Source organism: Odontesthes bonariensis, chromosome 24 (assembly GCF_027942865.1).
Source record: "Odontesthes bonariensis isolate fOdoBon6 chromosome 24, fOdoBon6.hap1, whole genome shotgun sequence".
Lineage (NCBI taxonomy): Eukaryota > Metazoa > Chordata > Actinopteri > Atheriniformes > Atherinopsidae > Odontesthes > Odontesthes bonariensis.
In genome coordinates, this window is record NC_134529.1 from 9,569,337 (window position 1) to 9,592,302 (window position 22,966).

The 22,966-nt window shown below is 40.2% G+C and overlaps 2 protein-coding genes across 3 annotated transcripts in view; one reads left to right on the forward strand and one right to left on the reverse strand.

Moving 5' to 3' along the window:
• Nucleotides 1-1,340: 1,340 nt before the first annotated feature.
• On the forward strand, nucleotides 1,341-20,264 carry syt14b (synaptotagmin XIVb). 2 transcript variants are annotated; one of them, XM_075459889.1, is made up of 9 exons: nucleotides 1,341-1,363; nucleotides 5,276-5,323; nucleotides 9,932-10,078; nucleotides 13,304-13,441; nucleotides 14,036-14,298; nucleotides 14,734-15,171; nucleotides 15,271-15,451; nucleotides 15,796-15,852; nucleotides 16,968-20,264. In XM_075459889.1, the coding sequence occupies exons 1-9, from the start codon at nucleotides 1,351-1,353 to the stop codon at nucleotides 17,282-17,284; spliced, it is 1,602 nt and encodes a 533-aa protein (XP_075316004.1). In that variant the 5' UTR covers nucleotides 1,341-1,350; the 3' UTR covers nucleotides 17,285-20,264. The 2 variants fall into 2 exon arrangements, with proteins under 2 accessions (XP_075316004.1, XP_075316003.1); XM_075459888.1 differs by lacking the exons at nucleotides 1,341-1,363; nucleotides 5,276-5,323; nucleotides 9,932-10,078 and adding an exon at nucleotides 11,957-13,098.
• Nucleotides 19,411-22,966, reverse strand: part of extl3 (exostosin-like glycosyltransferase 3) — a 30,611-nt gene continuing 27,055 nt past the window's right edge. The window contains exon 6 of the mRNA XM_075459887.1: nucleotides 19,411-22,375. Coding sequence (XP_075316002.1) covers nucleotides 22,166-22,375 — 210 coding nt within the window. The 3' untranslated portion in view covers nucleotides 19,411-22,165. The remainder of the gene's footprint in view (nucleotides 22,376-22,966) is intronic.

Genomic DNA, 22,966 nt, shown 5'->3' on the forward strand with positions numbered 1-22,966 from the left:
TAGTGTTGAAAACAGGACCCAATAACTTGTAGATTGGATTGAATCATAAAAAAATATTAAAGTCAAACCAAATAGTTTAAAAACTAAGAATGATTAATGGTTATCACTTTAAAACATTTAGCAACATCTGTTCAGTTGTCCAATATCTTTAGGATGTTGTGGATGATCACTACAAAATTTGACCCAATTCATTGAAAAAGTGAGTGATTGTGAACTTAAGAGAAAGTCTAAAAAAACTAAAAGATTAAATCTAGCCCCAAGCACCCAAATTCAAAAGCTTCCAACAAAAGAATTGGATTTTACAGAAGATTTCACATGATTCCTTGGAGTGCATTTACACTTAAAATGATTATTTTACTTCCTCCTCGCATAATATAAGAGGTCATCATGCTGTAAATAACCAAACTGATGTTCTTCCTCAAGTGTTCTACAGAAGTGACAAATAAAAAAGAAAAATCAAGGTGTCCCATATCTTAAAGTATACTTGACATCCTCTATAACATGTCTAACCTGTCTGACAAATCACTTAAATTTCAATAAGTCATTCATTGAAAATATGAGAATTGAGAACTTTAGTTTAGACAGGTAGCAGTTTATTATGAAAGAATAATAAATAAGAATAACTATGATTATTTTCATAACAGAGTTGTGGGGCGATCATTTCCACTTCTGATCAATCATTTTATTTGCATCAATTCACAAAATGGCGATTGAAGATGTCCAGATTATTAACTCCATCACACTAATTACTTTTGTTAAACTATCAGTCTACAAATCCACACATAAAAGCAGCTACGAGAAGACTGAAATTAGGGCTATTTTTACATTAAAAGTGAATAACTAAAACAAAATAGAATCCACATGGAAACTACATTTGTTATAACAAAGCATCATACTTAATAAAACTTCAGATGTTCTTTATGCAAAACCCAAAGCAGGACAGTAATTTCCCTCAGAAATGCAGTGGAGCTTAAGTGGAAAGTGGCGGCCATTTAAATACACTTATAGTTATATTTTAGTACCGTGTGAGTTGGATCAACTGTTTAGTGTGAACTGGAAATAAAAACTAAGAATAAAGTATGCCTACAATAAGTAAGGTTTGAGATGTCACTTTCCCATGGCACTATAATACATCAAACTGTAATCTGTAACACACACTATGTACTTGTATGTCCTACTTCTAAGGTGTTTCTATTTTTGAATATGGGATATCTAATATAAATATCTCATAGTGCTCTTCTCACTGAAACTTCACACAGTGTGTCTCACACAAACCATTCACTGGCACATGAATGACCTCCCTCCTCCATCACACCCCCCCACAGTTGGTAGAGTCCGGGACGGAGCATCATGGCGATTGACGGTAAGTGCTCGGGCTCAGGTGTCCAGCTGGACTCGTCTTAAACTTTGCTCGGGACAGAATACGAATGCTGTGGGGGAAAAAATCTAATGTTGTATTGAGGTTCCAGCTGATCTGTAATGTACGCCGCGAGAAACCGCAGAGCTGGGACACAGAGTTATCTGGCAGTAACCAGGGCTGCTGATGCTGAGGTGCGGACACCCGCACTGATGCAGGACCGTTATGATCCATACATGAGATGCGCACGTGAAGTGATGGGCGAGTAAACAGACGGTCCCGCGGCTTTAACTGGCCGAGTCACCTTTTCAGACGTTAGCAAAATCCTAATTAAGGCACGCCTGTGACTCCTTATCGATTGATTTAAATACATTAACCAAAAATATTAGCATACTGCTACTTAGCATCACATGACTTCTACTTTACTTAGAACTAGACGACGCTGCGGAGGAATCAGGTGTTGTGTTACCCGTCAGAAAAAAGATCCATTTGAGTTCGAAAACACTCCGCTGTCGTCGTTATTTTGTGACAGCACGTGCTGTCGATATTCTCCTTAACTGTTAATGTTCACAACGGATATCACTGTCCGCATACCGATGGAGAGATTTTTGTTTTGGTGAAAGTCACTTGGCATTAAAGTGCTGCGCGTGCCTTGCTACTGTCCCGTTGTAGACAGAATCTGACAATGTCACGTGCAGCCCTGCGTGCATCGGTGTGCTGAGTTTAAAGACCTGCCAGCAGTGCCAAGACATGGACACCAGAAACTCAGGGGCGGATAAATGTAATGTCCTCCGTTCACTCTCACTAGTCTGAGATTTTTTAATTAAGGTTTTAAAGAATTAAGTAGCTATATCTCGATGTCCCAAGATTATTCCCATTTGCTGCACTTCTTCACGTGATTATCCGATTTAAGTGAACTAACTTAAAGTACTCCAACTACTAAGCAGCAGCACAACAGAGGGCACGTGTATGTGTGCATGGTGCGTTACTGTCTGCAAAGCATTTTCATGCTGGAGCTGCTGCAGGTGTGGATGAATGTAACATTGACTCCATTTCTGAACTCATCACATGGTTTTTAATGCAAAATCTACATTCATCAGGTGGCTATTGAGTACATATTTGACAAATGCAGCAGAGCAGGAAGTATTAAGTTGCATAAATAAGAAGGAAATAAGTATAAGTACTCGTGTTCTTCTCAAGTAACCACAGTGCTTGAGTAAATACTAAATACACTGGAATTTGTGGTTTAAAATATAATAGGAAATAGTTTTTCTAATTAACCAATTATGACCTGATGCAATGTATGCAAGTTTGACCTTTCAAGCCTGCTGTAAAATCAGTCTTTTTTTTAATTTTTTATTTTGACATGTATATCAAATTTTCATTTTGGAAAAAATATTGGGGTACACCAGGTTATTTCAAATGACATCTTCCTGTTAACTTGTTTGATTTGTTTGATGGCTCCTTACAATTTAGTGACATTTCCTCAATTTCAAGTTGAAACACATTCAGGCAGGGATGGATTTATTTGCACCCTCAGTCACGTGGGCAGAAGCTCAAAGAATAAATGAGGAATAGAATAAAATTCAGAAAAGGAAAGAAATAAAACTAAAAAAATAATTATTGCAGAACCTTAACTGTAATCAGATCTGGTGATGTGTCAAAAAAATGAGTTTTTTCTCCTTTTACAGTTTGCATCCTTTGTATGATGTTTTCAGTCAAAAGTTTGCCCATTACCATTGAATAAGTGCATTAGGTGTGTCCTACCGTATTCTTTTGATGGGTACACTGTATAAACACTGCTTTTGTAAAACATGAAAGAATAAATCATTTGCATGTCTAACACAAAAAGAAATAGCAGTTTAATTAGAATATTATGTAAGGCAAGGCAAGGCAAGTTTATTTGTACAGCACAATTCAACAACGAGGTGATTCAAAGTGCTTTACAGATACATTAAAACAGTAGAAATAAAAAGTACTCTGATAGGCTATTGGAAAAAAATAACTGATCATCCCTTGGGATTTTTAATATTGTTTTTCGAGGTTTGGCCCTCGGACTAAGCTGTTGCTTTATAACATCTATTAAACCCTGACCACAGTGTTATATTTCTAATAGACTGTCTTGTATGAAGAAGAGGACGCTGAATATTCACCACTGTTGGTGTGAAATGCCCTCTTGTAAGTTATCACTGTGATTTTAAAGGAAGCAGTGATATTACTTTAAGAATTGCTACATTTTGCCAAACCTTTTTTGTGTGCATTAGTCAGGAGAAGGTATGTCCGTCTCAGATCTCTGGCACCAAGTCAATACCTCAGACCACTTCAAGCATCCAGTCTGTGATGCGAGGGAGGCAGTAGACCTCAGAATAACGTTTTCCCCGCTCACTGTTTTGGGTCATGTAAGACTTAAAACATTGTCTCCCCAGTCGATCATGCATGTGGTACAGATTTGGGAATGTATAATCCAAGAGACTACTACCATGTTTTATCATTAATCTCGTAATCTTCGCACTTTCAGAACCAAGGTGTGCTCTGGTTACACTCTTAACTGTAGAAGCTTGAATCATAAGATATTTAAGCACAGAGAGATGGTGTGTAAATGCCAGTGGGTGTGCAGTAAAACCACAAAACATAAAGCACATTTTCATAGAATGTAAAGAATAGATTGTGAGAAAGGCATACTTTTAACTGATAAATTCATGGCAGTAATGTTACAGCTGATAATTATGAGACTGCTGTTACCAAGCTTTTTAGCTATTTGATAGTTTTGTGCAACAAAAGTTCATGGTGCGTCATTCATAGGCTCCATTATGGACTCAATTATAGACTCCTGCCTACTATGAGTTACAAGCTATTTAAAGAGAGAAAAAAACTACATCAAAGTGATAATTTCTGCTTTTATGATGATTAATACACGTTGAGTTATTTTAGATTAGAATTGCTGCCTTTTCCTGTATATGTTGAATATGATGTCAGTCGGTTTTTGTTTGCAAAATGTTCCAACCAGAACTTCTTGATCTTGGACGTCTAAATGCAACCCAGTCTTACCAGAAAGTGTGTGAAAGGGACATTTGTCCACATGTCCAAAATGTAGCAGTGGGACTTGTGTCACAGTCCATGGTTGGGCTGCTGTGTCTGAGGAGGTAGAGTGAGCATCCTTCTGCTTGAGTGTTGGTGGGTTGATCTCTAACTCTCAACAGTGTTAGTGTGTCATTGGGAAAGATGCTGGACCACACATGACTCCTCAAGGTGTTTCTTGTAAGTCTCCTTGGATGAAAATGTCTGCTTAATTGCTATAATGTAAATTGCGTGAGGGCAATGTCTCCCTATGGGTGTTTTTTTCTGTTGAGCAACGTTCACGTGGCATGACAGGAATTGCGACCCATGAATAGCGTAACGTGTGAACCATGACGTAAAGATTCTTGTAACTGTCGAACCATTTTGGAGCACGTTAACCTAAGCTTGTACATTAATTCTAACCCTAACCACGTACCTTTAACGCCTAACTCCAACCGTTTGTGAATGAGAGTGCTGTAGAAAAGTAAGGAATCACGAGTGGGATGGAAATTGAAAAGTTCAGTGACTGGAAAATGTTGTCCAGGATGAGTCTTTAGATGTCTTACTCCAAAAGTTAGAACTTCTTGAACACTATGATAGATGAAAATAACCACTTTCATTCCCTTATACATATTAAAATGTCAGTATTATTTCCAACTATTTGCATGTAAAGGAAATAAGAATATCTCAAAACTGCTATGTTGTCCCACTTGTTTCCAGCCAATCAGCTTTATGCATGCCGACACGCACACCTGCCAGCTTATTTAACCTGAGCATAGAGCATATGTTCTACCAGAAATATCTTTTTCTTTTGTTTAATTTTAAATCTGACTTCCTACTTTTAATATCACTGTTTTCCAGGTGGTGGGAGAAACTGTGGTGTTCACGAGCTCATCTGTGCCAGACGAAGTAAGATCATGTTTACAACCAGATGGGACCTTGTAAATACGTGTCTCCACACAGTTGTAAAAGCATGCTTGTTCAAATTTTTATATGGTTTCGTTGCACGACCCTTGGTGCATCTTAATATTTTCCTCAAGATTCCAACTTTGCTGTTGACTGTGAGCCTTTCTTGATGTATGGGTATTTAGATCTTTTTTTTAACAGACCTCAGAACACAGAATGTTTCTCTGTGAATTATACATAGCATATCAAGTTTTAGTTCACCTCAGAGAAAGAAGGCATCTGTATCTGAATGATTTATTTAGTGGGGAGGGGGGGTTTGTTTCGTTCCAGAGGTCCATGTGTAAGCAACACGTCCAGATTGGCTACACATTTCAGACACGCATCCACTTTTAAATACACCGTGGTCTAAAATCTTAAAATTATGTCATTATATGAAGAGATATTTGTATATGAACAACAAGGACATTTAGCCTATCTGTGTTTTAACTGTGTAGATACCTGACATAGTAATTACTTCCCCTTGTTTTTATTCAACAGAAACATTTCATGGACACAAGCTCATATTTCTCTGAGGCTGTTATTCATTTCTGTTTTCATATTGAATGGTTCAGTGGCTGCTTTTCAACATTTGTTCGGCAGCTTTGTTGGAGTCATTACCTGGAAAACCAGGCTGATTGAATCCTGAGGCTCAGCTCAGAGTCTGGAGTTCACCCTCAGTTCACGAGCAGCAAAAAAACCCATTTTATTTGTGTTTTTTTCTGTTTATTCTGCTAAGGAACGCAAATTGTACATGCACTCAATGAGGATAAAGCAGGGTGAAAGAAGAGTGTTTTAAAATCCACTTTAATGTTATTTGCAGTTAAGGAAAATATCCGACTCCTGAAGATGATGGGTATCATTAAAGAAAACAGGGATATAAGTTGTTTCAAAGGCCGGCTTACCACAGTGCTCCACTATCTAGGGAAGAATAATGGAGGCATCAGGTTACCCTGCTGTCTAAATTATTCAGCTGTCGTTGACATTTACAGAGCAGGGCCATGTATGAAGTGTCAGCACAACCTTGAGCAAAAAGTCATAAGCCGTTGGTTTTCGACAGACGGCTGGCAGGCCCGTGGCCGCGTAGGTCATTCTGGCTCAATCAGCTCTAAGGCTGTCAATGAGAGTTGATATCTAAGCCTGGCAAGTGCTTAGATAGCTAAATGTGAGGGATTTATTTATTTATTATGTTGGATTACATCAGAGCGGGACAACTTTGTTTTATTCCTCCTCTGTGGTAAATTACAATCTATTTTGGAACAGCTGGCTTGAAAGAGGATATTCATTTGGAGAAGGTAAGCTTCTGCTGCCACATTGCTCTCTTATCCACTTTTCTTGCCATTTCAGGGAACCTTTTTGAATTTTGTTGGAAGTGTGCAGCAGGCAGTGCTGGTTTTCAAGCTGCAGGGGTCTCTTGCTTGTTTCCATGGTGAGGCAAATCTGTCCGTAATACGTTAAGTTTGTCTTCAGAAGGTTTGAAAAAGTACAGCTCAGTTTTCCTCTTTTCTGTTGTAATTTGTGGGCTCAGGGAGATGCCTGCCTTCACTCTGTTGCCCAGTTTAATCAGATGTTAGTTGGCTATATGAGCACTTCAGTGCAGACCTACCACGACCCATGAGCTCCATGCGCTTGGCTTGAACCGCGCCACAGTTTTTTGTTGGAACTAACAATTATTTTCAATATTAGTGAATTTGTTTAGGTAACCATTCTGAAAAATGTAATTAAGAAAAACATAAATCAAACAAAGAACAAATACTCCCAAACCCAAGACGATGTTTCCAAATATTTTACGTTGTCTGATTTAACAGTCTAAAGTGCATGATTTCCATGATACAGTATTACTACAAAGGATAAAGGAAAATTGTCATAATTTTAAAAAGGATACAAAAAAACAAACTAAACTATATAAGATGAACTAGTTTGATAGCAACATTTATCAAGTTGTCTATAGGTATGATGACACTATTATTGTGAGTACCACAAAAATCACAGGACAAATGAGATATAGTGACAGCCAGACTCACAACTCGGGAGCTTGAAATTGTTGGGGTTTTTTTTGGTAGAAAAAAAAATTGGTGAACTAAGATTAGTCTGTCAAATGATCAGTTCAGCTACAGTTGTTAAATAATTTTAGATTTATTTGAATTTTTAACATAAAAAAGGAAAAGATAGAAAGGGTGTCTGCTTCCTGAACTCAAACTGGCAGCTGGTTCCACAGAGAGGGGCCTGATAACTGAAGGCTCTGCCTCCCGTTCTACTTTTAGAAACTCTGGGAACCACAAGTAAACCTGGAGTCTGAGAGCGAAGTGCTCTGTTGGGAAAATATCTGATTATGAGGTCTTTAAGAATTGATGCGGCTTGGTCATTAAGAGCTTTATATGTGAGGACAAGAATTTTAAATTCTATTCTTTCGACAGGGAGCAAAAGAAGAGAAGCTAAAACTTTGGAGAAATATGATCACTCCTGTTAGTTCTCATCAGAACTCTGGCTGGAGCATTTTGAATCAGCTGGATGCTTTTCAGAGATTTTTTTGGACATCCCATTCATAAAGAATTACAGTAGTCCAAACTTAAAGTAACAAATGCGTGCACTAGTTTCTCTGCATCACCCTGGGACAGGATGTTCCTAATTTTGGCAATATTACAAAGGCGAAAGAATGCGGTCCTTGAAAACCTGTTTTATATGTGAGTCCTGTATGTGACCAAAAAAGTGAAGAGTGTGATAAAGGACAGATCCTGTTCAAAAATAACTCCAAGGTATCTCATTGTAGTACTGGAAGCTAAGGTAATGCGCCCCAGAGTAACTACATAGCTTGACAGTTTCTTCCTGAAGTGCTCAGGTTCAAATGCAACAACTTCAGTTCATCTGAATTTAGAAGCAGAAAATTCAGTTATCCAGGTCTTTGTGTCATTTGAGTGGTTTAATCTGGTCTCATATAGATAAAGTGAAAAGAAGGAGTCCAAGCATAGAACTCTGCAGAACTCCTATGACTTACTCTGGTGTGTGAGGAAGATTCATCATTAACATTAATAACCTGAAATCCATCAGATAATTATGACTTAAACTGTTTGTTTTTTTAACCCAATATCTAAGGTACTTTGTCAATTATTTCATCAGATAAATAATTATAAAAGAAAGGTTTGTTTACTGTACAAACTGCCCTTTTTCAGGACTGACATAAAATGCAGGAGTCCAAATTAAGAAATGGTACCAACTGGGAAATCTGACCTTTTAAAAAAGATAAGTGAGTGAGAATAATGAATGCTTTGGATGGGTGCAAATATATAGGAAGACCGTGACCATAGCTCATCAATCGCACCATGTTCTGTAACATGTAAAAGGGAATGTGAATTGAATTTCCTATATGCAACTTAAGGAAACACGGTAATTTCACTTAGAATAAGGTGAATAGACTGAATGTTGCTGTGCATGTGAACATAGCCAATGAGAGAACTGAAGCGGTGATCAAGCTTGACTAAAAAGTCTCCAAGACTCCCTGAGGACTGGAAACTGAAAGGTGACCAGGGGGGAGTATACAAGAGTCTAATGACTGACTGAACACAGCTGTGGAGTAATCAACTGCCTTAAGTGTGAGGAAAAAGAGGGACAGGAAGCAAAACTAACTAAAGTGTACAAGGGCAAAAAGTTTCAGATAAAGAGCAGAAATTGGCAAACAAATAAAAAAAAAAAATCTGTGTTTTTGTCTTCAAGGCCTTTTGCTCGATATTTCTTCACCACACTCTAAAGCCTCACGGGCCCGTCATGCCTAGTTGTTGATCTGTAATTGGACAAATCCCTTTTGGGGAATTTGGTCGCTTGAAAACACCCATCTGAGCCTTTGAGATAAAACAATTAGGTTATATTCTTTGATGTGCTGGGATCAAGCTTTATCACGACCACATTATGTGCCTGTAGTGTTTAAACTAAAAACTCACACCTTCTATCAGAAACCACAGCCTGCAGTGTCCTTTATTTCAGAAGCTGCCCTTTCCATTCAGGCATTTGATCTTTGGAAATGCTGTTCATGCTTCATTGTACACCAACCTCGCCGTTTCTTAATCTATTACACTGTGGCGTGTCTGCGTGGTAGTGTCGTAAATGCGGGCCTGGTTTGGTTTCTCTGGCATAACAGTGTCTGCTTTTCTGTCAGAAACAGTTCCTTTGAGGCTCTAATAAAAATAGCACAGAGCTGCACGGTTACATGAAGTATGGTTGGCCTACATACAGCGCTGTAGATTTTATCTGGTATGCCTTTGAAGTGGAAGGAACACTGGCTGTTTAAAAAAAACAATAGCTAATTCTCCCCTGTCAAGGGAAAATTTGAGGAGCTTTATACAAATGTTAGATGCCTATCATCAAACATAATTATTCCTGCTATCAAATCGGTTTGTTTGCTGCTTTTTTCAGCTCGCAGCCATCTGTATGGGCTCTTATCCACAACCATGAGACAACTTTTCTCTTAGAAAATAAGGTGGTTGACTTCTACAGTCCTATCAGTATTAGTCAGGCTGGTCTAATTGTTGTTGTTTTTTCTGTCTCTCTTTCTTTCTTTCTCTATCTTCTCGCCCTCTTCAGTCTCTCCCGAGCTTCTGGGTGTCCTGTCTTCCATTGCAGCCTTCATGGGGTTGATGGCTCTGTTTTTTCTTTACCTCAGCAACAAACTGTCTGTGGAAAGTCCTGACAATTTGTCCCATCTCAGTGGCTATAAGAACAACCATCAAGGTACTCAACGCTGACAGATTTCACCACACTGGCTGCATCTACTCACATATTAATATGGTTGTTGGCGATTTTGTATTTGACCTGTCTTGATTCCCTGAATGCTTTAGGGAAGCCCATGCTGAGTCCTGCAGATGTAAAATGTGCAGAATGTTGGTTTTTCATTGTCTTGCTGAAACAAGCAAAACCTTCTCTGAAAGCGTTTCTCCAGTAGATGTGCAAGTCTTTCATGCCATGTGCACACATGCATGCATCGTTTGGGCTGCTTGTAAGAGATCACATCATACATGATTTATAAAAAGGACTTTTAAATCTTTATTCATCTGGACAGTTTGCCATTTAACTCGGTCTAAATTTAACGAGCTCATGCCCATAGAAGGTGCTGATGTTGCTCATTCCTGTTTATTTTTCTTTGCATGATGGAGTTTTATGTTTTATTTGAGGATGAAGCAACAAGCTGCGTTCTCTGACAAGGCTTTTCAGAAGTTTTCCTGAGCCCAGGAAGTGATTCAAACCACAGAATTGTAATTGCATTATATGCAGCGCTGCCTGATGGCCAGATGATCATCCTATTTAATATCAGCTTCGTCCCACGCTTGCAGAGTCTTTAATTAATTTGTGCAATTTAGATTACGAAATCCCCCCAAATCCTTGTAATATTATTTAGCATTTCGTTATTCTTCTGCTATTTAACTCCTTACTTCTGAAGGATTCAGCCTCTCTGGGTTTGCCTTTAATAACACTTCACATCACTAACCTGTTGCAGACTAACCCATTTAACGGGGACATGTTCCTCTTGGTGTGTTTTTAGCATTTATCACCTTTCCCTTTCTTTTAATGCCTCTGTCCCTACTTTACAGGCAGACTTTGCTGGTATAGATTTTATTGCTTGATATTTTCCTGAGAAAGCCACACTGATCAATCATGTTGTTTTGTTCATTCTTCACAACTGCTTTGTCGTATTTTTTGATGACTGCAAATTATGTTAGAGCCACTATTCAAGCTGTTTTTTTCTGGTTCTTACAGCCGAAATTAGACAAATTTGTTAATATTATAAGCCACTTCCACAGCGGGTCATCTGCTGGGCTCAAATTAGACTCAGTAATATTTTGAGCTTCTACACAAATGTTAGTAAATGATTCCAGGGTTTGTAATTATTGATTAAACTCAACATTTCACCCTGTGAAATAAAGTGCCAAGCTAAGGAATTCTAGTTTGAGTATGTGTAGAAAAGAATTTGTAAAAGATGTTTTTATTTGTGAAGGGGAAAAAACTGATGTGACACAAAAAACTAAGACAATAGAGCTTAGAGGACATCTGTTCACAGATACAGAGCAGAATAGTGGGTGTAAAACACTCTAATTTTAAAAGGGTGAAGTTTGACCCTGTCTTTATTCCAAAGGGTGATGACAGCTCAACCACAAATCAAACTCTGCAATTAGAGAGCAGTTGGTTTTGTTGCCATCAGCTCTGTTGCAGGTCATGAAAGTGAGGGACAACTTCAAAGATAAACGTGGACAACTTTGTTAGAGTGAGAGTTAAGTAACCATGTGCTTCAGGACATTAAATGGTCGCCTTTTGTTCCCACAGTATCATTAAGTATAACCTACCTGAGACGCAGACGTACTCATGCTCTCGTCATCTTCACAATCTGTTTTCCCTTCAGGACCTGCAGTGAACCCATCTGCCCTCTGATTGGACAGTTTGCTGTGTAATTGAGTTGTGACCGCCAAATCAGTTTGAGTTATAAAGATGGGGTCAAATTTGTGAACAGATGTTTAAAAAGCATTTTGTTCACTGATTCTTTACAAATACAAATCTTTTCTACACATGCGCTGAACTTGTGATATTAATTATGCTAAAATTTTAGGATTTTCTTGTGTCTTTTACAGTAGTTGCTGTTTTACAACCCATATTATGTCACCAGACACCAGCCAAGTGTAATCTTTACTATCACTTTTTTGGTGTGCATGTTCATCTCGGCACACGCTGGGGTGCTGGAACCTCACTCTGCTAACGACCACATGTCCATGTCAGTGCTTCTGATGAGCTAATCTAGCGGTCAGCCTGTGACAGAATCCCTGACTGAGAGATGGCCTTCTTCAAGAGCTTCCAGCAGACTCTACCGTCTGTCAAGATTTCTTCCATCTTGGACTCAGTCACCAGTCGCGTGGACGACCTTGCCACCGCTGTCAGCGATGCCACTTATGCTGTCAGCGACCAGCTGACTGAGCAGGTCACTACTATTATCAACAAGGTGCAGGAGGAGGGAGATGGGGAAAACAGCGGGAACCAGGAGTCGGATCAGGCCGCCACCACACAAGAGGGCAAAGCTGGTAATAAAAGCATGTGGCAAATGAATCGAGACTCAGACGCGGGTCACACAGGCTCAAAAAACAACAGTGATACAACAGAGAGAGAGTGTAATCAGAGCCAGATGGAATGGGAGTGGAGGGACGGATGTTGGCGAGTAAAAAAGACTGAGGCTGAGTTAGCAGAAGAAGAGAGGAGGAAGAAAGAGGAGAAGGAGCCACAGGAGAGGAGAGAACAGAGGAGAAAAGAGAGGAGAGAAAAACAGCTGGAGAAAGAAGCTAATAAGGCTCAGAGAGACAAAGAAGAATCCAAAGAGGCAGAGCAAGAGGAGGCCGCCGAAGCCTCAGAGACAACAGCCATCGAAGATGAGCGAGACACAAAAGAAAATGAGAGCGGCGACCAATTAGCTGCCCAGCAACAAAGTGAAGAGTGTGATAAACCTGCTGTTTCAGCTGGCCGTGAAACTGAAATCGGGCCATCAAAACAGAAGGAGCAAAAAGAAGGAGAGGAGGAGGAGGATGGCGCTGAGAGAGAGACAGACAAGGAGGAAGAATCCGAGCTGTCTAGATCTTCTTCAATGAAAAGGAAGAAGTCGGATAAGAAGAAGCGGAATGGTTCAAAGGAGAGTTCAAAGAAATCTGTAAAAGCTTCAGATGTGGATAAAAAGGACACAGGCAAGAAAAGCAAGAAGAAAAAGAAAAGAAACAAAGGTTAGAGTGTGCGCTGCCTCTCTATCAACACCACTCTTGGAACCTGTCATGCTTTCAAGCCTCTACCCTTAAATCCACCTTTTCAGAGTGGTGTGTGCCGCTCTTTCTACACTCGCTCTTACTTCTTTAAGTATTGAACACATTACTGTTTGTAGCACAATTGTTAAGTTTTGTTAAGTTTTGCGTTCTCATATGTCCTGCACAGATGGAAGTGTGTCAGACAGTGAAGAAGAGAAAGGCCCAGAGGCTTCGACCCAGCAGAACGCGACATCTGCATGGAGCAGCAAGAGCAAACAGTCCAGTGAGCAGGGAGGATACAGCAGCGAGGCCTCCAGCGAACAGAGTGAGAGCACACACCTGTTCTCTGCTCATTTCATGTAACATCTTATCTAACCAGGAGGAAACGGATACACTTAGAATGAATAAGACACAGTATGAAGACAATTTTTTAAGAAAGATAAACACATGACATGTAGGAGTAAAAGAACTGCTGTAGATATAACTGTAGAAAACAGATGTTACATTTAGTTTTAGTACATTGTGTTTGTGAGCTATGGATACAGTGATGTTGTGTATCCATCTGTCAAAGGCATTGGCTTTAAATTTTGCTTTTGAAGTGATTCTTATAGTATTTGTTGTCATTTAAGTTTCTAGTAAATTATTTATTTTTTCCTGGAAAGGAAAAATTACAGGAAAGGAGATAAGTATTTTATTATATTTCCTTATTTGACTTCAAGTTGCTGGATCTCAACCTGAAACTGAATATGAATGTGATGATGCATTAAACATGAAGCTGCCAGGTTTTGAGGTGCTGTATGATGAATTCGAACAGTGGGAAATGGCTTTGTTCTGCCGCTGATAAGCATTATAAACAGTACAAAAATGGAGGTGTCTCACATTACTCCTTCTGTATCCCTCTCTGCCACTGTTGGGACAGCTGTTACCAGCATCCAGAGGATAAAGAAAAATTCCTCTGTCAGCGAGCTCCAGCCTCCTCCGTACCAAGACGAGCGCTCGGGGACACGAGTGTCCTCTCGTTCCCGCTCCGAGCGAGGGGCCAGGAGGGCATCGTCCCCGCAGCACTGCGACAGCCCTCGCTGCTCCAGTGAGGCCAGCGTGGACCAGGACACAGAAAGCTACCTCAACAAAGGCTGCGAGGAGGACATTCCCAGTGACAGCACTGCAGTTCTGGGTCCAGAGGTGGGCACAAAGTTACTCTTTGTTCCTCTTTCTTTGTCTTTTTATGGTTAGTTTACTGCCAAGTAGTTCGACAGTATAAATAGTGCAAACGATGTACACCTCTGCATCATTATCAATCATTAGCCGTCATTAAAGCTGGTTATAAGATGTAAAAACTTCACTTTGGTTGCAATCATCTCGACTTTCCCTGATTTCTGATACAAACCACAAAAGCCCAATTATTTTGTTTCATCAATAAAAAAATATAAATTCCCCCACCTCTCATTTTCTCCTCACTTTGGAACACCTGTAAAAGATTTTGAGGAAGATTTTATAGAGAAATGTCTTTAATCGTTCTATTTAAATGGTGAAATTTGGCAAAACCACACAAGTTATACAGAAACAGTCAGCAGCAGAAAGCAAATACAAACCCTCTTCGCTTATCTATCCACTCAGGACGGTTCTGGTCATCAGCTCCCCGCAGCCTATGAGCCCGAGCCCCTCGCCAAATACGGCACGCTGGACGTTGCTTTCGAGTACGACTCCGGTGAGCAGTGGCTGGCCGTCACGGTCACTGCCGCAACCGACATCCCTGCTCTGAAACAGACAGGCAACATCTCGTGGCAGGTCCACGTGGTCCTCCTGCCCACCAAGAGGCAGCGGGCTAAGACCGGTGTGCAGAAGGGCCCGTGTCCTGTCTTCACGGAAACATTCAAGTTTTCCAGGGTGGAACAGGAGGCCCTCGGGGACTATGCTGTTCGCTTCCGCCTGTACAGCATCAGGCGGATGAAAAAGGAGAAAGTCCTGGGGGAAAAAGTGTTCTACCTGACTAAACTCAACCTGCAGGGAAAGATCGCTCTGCCTGTCACCCTGGAGCCCGGCTCTGAACTCACAGTGAGGAGACATTGTGTATTTATAACTTCCACTGTGCTGAGTTTGCACTGCACTTTCTCTCATATTGCAACTATTCCTCCCTGTGTTTAATCTGGTCAGGGTTGCGGCTCTATGGTAAGTGTGTCTCGCAGTGCAGGGGCTCTGTCCTACCGCTCCACTGAAGACTCATCCCTGCCAGAGATCCTCCTGGGCCTCATCTATAACTCTGCCACAGGACAGCTATCAGCTGAGGTTATCCAGGGAAGCCACTTCAAAACCACAGCGTCAGATAAACCTGTCAGTAAGTACAAAAGCTGTCGTGTCCAAGCCTTTGTTTCTTGTGTTGCCAGCTGTAAATATTCACCCTTTTAAGGCTCCTTCCTCAGTGGTTGCTGATATGTCGGCTAATTGTTTCGGCAAATCAGATGGCCAAGACTTCCAGCAGAATGCTTCAATAACAAATTGGGTTTCGATACATTTGAAGGTCCCCTGGGAACAGTACCAACTTTTTAATAACCATACTGCCAAAGCATCTGCTGTACGTCACAGGTCCCGTGAAATCTGACCTTCTGGAGTAATTCACACTCTTTAAACTGCATCTCTTTCTTCTTTCCAACGTCACGTGTGCTGTGGTGTGTACTACAGATGGTCTGTTTTGTTGTGTAAAGCACTTCGTGAGGGGACAGCTGTATATCATAAGAGGTAAGGCAAAAATGAATGACCTTTCCATTATCAGGGAGTTTGTGAATTAGGGCAGTGACTACATTTAAAAAGACTTCTCTCAAGTTAGTCTCATGACACAGTTTTTGCTTCTACAGTATTGATTTAAATGTTATTCCTAAATACGCAACCATGATCATGTTTTGGTTTAAAAAAACATCATAATTTCCTTACAGAAGAAATGTCTAAACATTGGCAAGAGTCAGGTTCAGAGTCCTTGTTGCATTTTGTTGAGGTATTACATTCAAGTTTGTACATTATTTTGGATTTGACAATTTCCCAAATTGGGATGAATAAAGTATCTATCTATCTATCTATCTATCTATCTATCTTTAATCACTCCATAGATACACTCCATAAAAATACTGTCAACAGCTCGAATAAAGAATGTTCTTTAAGTCAGGCTGTGAAAGATGTGTCGACAAACATCTCGGTGGAAAAAACCTTCAGAACACAGAGATAAAGAAAACAGAAACATTTTGTACATGTTGGTTACTGAAGTGATAATTACTGTCTTGAGGAAATGTTAATATAGTCTTAAAGATATATATTTAGTCTTTTAAGATGTGTGTTGTGAAATTCCATATATCTTTAATAGAAATCAGTAATAACATAATATTTCTAACTTATAGATTTCACAATAGAAATGATATCAACTACATGAAGAGAATTATTTTTTTTATCAAAAAGTGTAACATTTAAATAAAGTATGCATTTTTTTAAGTAATTGTTTGTTGTTTTGCATAAAAGTTTACAATACAAAATGTTGTAAGATAAGCGTTTAAATATGTATTTTGGACATTTATTCGAGAAAAATAGATGTAGAACACATTGTAAAGACTGCCTCAGCAGAATGCAGTTGTAGTAAGAAATTTATCAGTTAGAAAAATCTTGTCCCAGGAAATTAAAGTCGATATGTTTTTCAGACAAAAATCTGTGAGCACGGCAAACTAAATTCCATTTACCTTCATTTCTAGTTGGATAATTATGGCGCACGACCACTTTAAATGCTTCCCCACTTGGGATTTTATGTTGCAGTGCTCACTTCCAACCACTTGATGGCACTGTCTCACCTTTTCTCCCGCACCTCCTTTCAGACACTTATGTGAAGCTCACCATGCTGGACTCCAAGGGGAAGGAGATGACCAAGTGCAAGACAGCCGTGTGCCGCGGTCAGCCCAACCCCACCTACAAGGAGACGTTTGTGTTCCAGGTGGCGCTTTTTCAGCTTTCTGAGGTGTCGCTGGTGGTTTCGGTGTTCTGCCGGCGAAGCAGCATGAGGCCCAGGGAGAGGCTTGGCTGGGTGTCCCTGGGCCACAACAGCACCAGCGAGGATCAGCAGTCCCATTGGACAGAGATGAGAGAGGCAGAGGGACAGCAGGTCTGCCACTGGCACACACTCACCGACACATAGGAGAAGATTTGGAAAGACGGAACCTACGGTCAAAGTGTTCCCTGGACATTGATAGCTTTGGGAGAGCAGGCAGCACCATGTAAGATGTGTTCTTGTGTGTTTTACATCCAGGTGTGAGAATAGGCATTGCTTCCCAGTCTTCACTGCCAGACTGCGTGGATTCCCTTTAATCTGCCACTTTTCTCTGAGGCAGGAAGTCTGACTTCATGGGTGGGGGGGCGTTGAACTTTTTTTACTGACAGACTGAAAGTGACTAACGCTTTTATGACTGTGAACTGAGCAAGTTCAGAAGGAAACAGATTATTTTCTACTGATTCTGCCCACAGCAAAATCTGCATGTACACTTAACTGTTTACAGGACAACATCAAGACACTTCCAAACTATTTCTGTCTTTGAATCTTGGACCAAAGAGCTCGGTCCAGGACTGGCAGACTCCTTCCTATTTCTTCTGGGCTTCAGCTGCCACCAGCATACCGAACATTTCTCTGTGAGTCGTAGCCACTGACAAAAGAGAATGCCATGAGAGGACTGTTACAAAAGGCCTACAACATGCTGCAATTATTTCTAAAAGCTATGCTTTGTACAGTGTTTACATGCACATTACATTATGCAAGATCTATTCATTGATCTTCCTTTTCATGTTCTTGGAGTATCAGTCATGACCGAACAGTAATATGGGTATTACACAAAGACAGCTCTTATTCTTATATCGTGGTCTTGCATAACAGAGTACCCTATGCATCTGACGCCACTTTAAACAAGAGGAATGCACTTCTTTCTTGGGCTCGCCGAGTCTCTTTACAGCTCTGCATGCCGTCGGTGTCAAAGAACAGATTCTTTTCCTGTGCAATACTGATTGAGCCCGTTTCACCATTCAGCCTTCTGACAACTCAGCCATGTTCATTCATGTAGAAACACGGTGCTCCCTGCTGAGGAGGAATATGCAAAAGCCTGCGCAGTCCAATAAACCTGGCAGTCTCTGAGGCAGCGGTGCTGACAGCCTCAGCTGTGTTTGCTGTGGAGTGAGTTGGCGTGGGGGAAACAAAGTTACATAAAAAAAAAAAAGATCAATCCTATTTTTCTGATTTAAAGCGTATGGAAAATATTTTGTTAAATAAAGTCAAATGTAAAAAGAGTATATACATCATCCAGAAATGTGAGGGTTATACCTGCAAGGTCGTATCTGGGACAAAGTTTAAACTCTGATCTGTAGGAGCAGCTATTAATCAGAAAATACCCCAGAGGACAGCTGAAGACTTCACAGCCACACCCTTGTTTCAGTGTCTTGAACGCAACCCTCTTCCAGCTGGCTGAAGCTCAGGGGTGTGGGGTGCATATTTCTTCCTCCTCGTCCCAATGAAGTCGGGGTTAAAGCTGTCGTCTGGGTCACATCTCATCGCTTCACTTTCCCCCGGCTGGGTCAAAGTTCTGCAAAGTAATACTTAATGAACTGAAAAATTATTTTACAGGATTTAATGAAAACCAGATGTCCAACATTCCTCCCAGTTTTTTTTCTCTCCTAAAGTGAGGAATTAGCCTCTGAAGTGCTTTTATCACATGCGTGGCTTTTGTCTTGGACACATTTTGTCCATAAGAAGACCTTAAAAGCATTGAAGGAAAGCTAACCAAAACATACTCCCAGTTAACTATAGTGCCCGTTTACAATTGCAGTCAGTAGCTTACTGACAACTGTCTCATCTTCTTTTTAAATTGTTGTCGGCAGGTTATGTCTTCAACTATTTCTTGGACAAGCATTGGACCGGCCTAGATTATCAGCAAATTGCCTAATAACCGGCTCCATCCAGGAGACAGTCTGGTCCACAAACACAGATAGTAATCTTTCCTGTGAACTGGTAAATTGTTGTTTTCTTCCATTAATTAAATAAGCTGCAACCTTTTAGCTTCTGATATTTAGACATGAAAGTGGGTTCAAGATCAGTAGTTCTTTCTTCATGCAGTCTTAATACAAGGCTAACCTTGTACAAATGGCTAAAAAAAAAGTCTTTTTTTTTTTTTAAATATGTCAGACATAACAATTTAAAGTACCGGTCAAAGGTTTGGACAAACCTACTCGTAACTTCAGGAATGTGTTTTCAAAGGAAGAATGAGGACAGGAGTCTTTTTTCTTTAAAACAATGTTGAGTTTTTATTTCCATTCATCTGGCCTTCAATAGTATGTTTGACGGTATCATCGGTCATTAGTCTGCTACAGCACAAAGAGTGCTGCAGTTGGCTGGAGCCCCACAGCTGTGATCAGACTCAGGATTACAGTTTCACTCCTCTGTACACCTTGCAGAGTCACTGCAGCCTTCATTTTTATTCTGCCCCAAGCCACAGAAAACCAGCTGTGCCACAGATCCTTGAAGGGTGGGGGCGAACCACAGGTATGGGAGGAACACCAGCTGACCCAAACTGAGCCCCGAGGACTTGTTTAGAGTCTCACAGGTAATTATGAGGCCCCTGGAGCTAAAATAAAAGTGCTCAGGTGTGAGGAGGTTAGGAGCCAGGCTGGTTTTTCAAGTTTGGTGCAGCAAGGGAGAGCGGAAACTTTGTTTTGGTCATTTTACATCACATTAACGGCTCGTGGTTGATCTCTCCAAGGTCAACGGGCCTGATTCAGTATTTATATGTTTCACTGGCGGTATTACAGAGTAGTGGTAGCCATCTGGAGAAGGTGGAGATTCGGCTCAAAAACACCCCAATCGGAGGCACAAAATGTTTTCATTGTCTATGAAGTTACTTCATCAGTTTGGGATCTGTGCGACTAGGAATAATAAACTACAATGTGTTGTCATTCTATTGCATGTCTCAGTTGGAAAAAGAAAAATCTTTTTTAATAATATATTCAATAAATATACATGAACTGTGTATAAGTGAGAGTTTGTGTTTCATAAAAGCATCCTTAAAAAAAAAACACATCTGGAGAAAATAAACTTTGAATACCTTCTTAAAGGTAGTCTTTAGATCAGATTACATCAGCTGAGAAAGTCAAATGAAGGATTTATAATACATAATAGGTTAGGCTCCAGTGGTCCGACTGAAGTACCATACAGGGTGGATATGGGTGTTCCTGACTGCATCCCTTTAGCAAGCACCCTGCAAATTATACTGTAAAGCTGCAGACGTCGTACCTATTTGGCAAAGAAAACATTCATCAAGCAAAGGTATAAGACAAAGTGGAACCAATATGGCGACACTGTGAAGTGATGATTCTGTCTGAGGAGAGAAAGCTCTATGTAGGGAGACAACATGATGGTGGGGAATGTCTAATTGTTCTGCAAAGCCAGAGCTGGTTGTACATTCAAAAGAACCCTTCTACATTTCAGGGAGAATGCTTATTTGCTTTCTGAAGGAGAATTCCGTGAACATGCTCGCAGTAAAATCTGTTAGCTTTGTATAAAAACAGGGCCAGCAGCAATAAAACCCAAATATTAACGCATTAGCTCTCTTTTCTTTTAACCACAATGAAACTAAAGAATCAAAGAGACAACTTGTGGTTTATGAGTGGTTGTGTGCTGGACTATTTCTTGACTGGGACCATTAACTGCAGTTTTTGCAGGGTTGCCTGGCAACTATTTAAGAGATGAGAAATATTGTGACACAAGGCATCACCCCACCAATAAAATGAGATATTAATACATTTATTAATGAGCTTTATAGATGCTATTAGGTGGTATTTGTTACCTTTTGACAAAGCTTGGCGAGTTTCCCCTCCTCACACCAACTGTTTGCTGTGGTTGTAGAATTAACAGCCAATTGGACAGATGAACTGATCTCCACCAGAAAGCAAACAAGTGTAATCATCAAATATCAGAATGTTCTTTTTACGTTTTTACCTTATTTCTAACCGTACAAATAACTGATAACATTCTTCATAATTACAGTCTTAACATCAAAGCCTAGTTTTTTTTAAATATTTTGGCAAATGTTGTTTTTAACTATGGACAATGTAACAGTTGAATCATAATTTCTACTTTTAAACGTTGACTTTTTCAACTTCGGACCAATTTTACAGACAGTAAACAGCCCACAGAATAAAAAAAAAAAAAGTTTGGGCGGATCACCTACGCATAATCAAATGACAAAGTGATGGCTGGTTTTCAGGACAAGATTTGAGGCATTATGGTGACCGCTGAAGTGAATTCCCTCATGAGCAGTTGAGCGCTGCATCAACATGATTGGGCTGAGCGGTTTTACACGTCACTTGAAGTCCATTCCCGTTCTAATTTCCCACCGGCAGAGGTTCTGAAAAATGTTCACTCCACATAGAAATGTACACAGTTAAACAACATGATTTAAAAAAAAAAGAAAAAAGAAAGAGAGTTCAATAAAATACATCTGACCATCAGTGCTTCTCTCACGTACATGTACAAGAATACAGTTTGGAACTGTAAACTGCTCACAGTTGAAACCGTGAGCTTGTTGGCATCAGTCTGTCAGTTATTCATCTGCACATTCAGGTAGACTTTAACCTGTGTGAGTTTTTGTACACTGTGTACAAGCGCCTCCTTTGCTTAGCAGGCAGGTAAGAGGTGCAAATGACTGATCTGTCGTTAGTGGTTGGTGATTGAGCATGATTGAAGAGCAAAAAGAAAGAGGGGTGACTGAAAGGCTTATTATCTTTGCAGTAGTCCCTTTCAGCTTGCACTCTTTAAATTTTCAGTAGATTTGTGGACCAACGGCCGACAGCTGTTAAGGTTAACTGGTCGATCCACCTCTGCAAAATCTGAGCCTCAAAGTTGCCTCCTGTGCATTTATCCTGCAATCCATCCATCAATCTTCATCACTGCTTTTACTGGGAGCTGCAGTTCTCTTTAAATACCTCCAGTCCTTCTGTCCACTCTGCTTTTGGGCTCTCTGCGGAGTCGCTCGACGCCATGCTAAATGAACTTGAAGCATTTGGTCTTATCGTGGGGTAAACGAGTCTTAAACAGCACAGAGTCCACACGAAACTGTGTATACAGCAGTGGCATGTAACCGTAAACCTTGACGAAGAAGTTGATGCACTTGTGGCGCTCGTGAAAATGCGAGTCATCGTGTGAAAGAGCCTGAGGGCAGCCGGGGCAGCGGAAAGTCCAACGAGAGGTTACCTGGAACAAACAGTAAGACTGTAAATGTATGGAATTTACTTTTAAATACATCTATTCCGTGTTTATAATGTGACATACAAACCAGGTAAGCAGTTTAAATTGCAATCAATCATACAACCTTTGTCAAAAAATGTCATCAAACTAAAATCTTTTAAATAGGCATAAAGACGAAACATTCTTTTAAATCTTTTCAATGATATATGTTTCTATGGTTATGGATTGTAAAAAGGAGCAACATGCAAGAGTTTGGGCTCCTAAGTGGGAAAGATTACAGGGCTTAAATAAAGGTTTCAGACCTGTGTAAGTTTGTTCGGACTACTGCTTGTTCACAGTTGTTAAGAAAGACGCAAATGCTCTATAAATACTGACACCTCAATACTTATCGCAACAAAAAGCAGCCGTTTGCTTCTCTAAGTAGCTGCTTATTACACTGAAAATTAGGATAACTGAACACAGGGGTAGACGACAGAAGTAAAGTTGAGGTCTGAAAGACATATAAAGTTTTACAAGAGTACAGCTTGTAGGATTCTTAAAAAGAGAAATCAAATCCCCCGATTGACTAGAAAAAACTTTAGGAAGAGATTTAACAGA

What these genes read in the sequence shown, in the direction of transcription:
- syt14b (XM_075459888.1), top strand. Translation starts at nt 12,168, where the DNA reads ATGGCCTTCTTCAAGAGCTTCCAGCAGACTCTACCGTCTGTCAAGATT. An exon ending in GAAAAAGAAAAGAAACAAAG is followed by an intron (nt 13,099 to 13,303) that starts GTTAGAGTGTGC and finishes TGTCCTGCACAG; the next exon opens with ATGGAAGTGTGTCAGACAGT. An exon ending in AGCCCGGCTCTGAACTCACA is followed by an intron (nt 15,172 to 15,270) that starts GTGAGGAGACAT and finishes TAATCTGGTCAG; the next exon opens with GGTTGCGGCTCTATGGTAAG.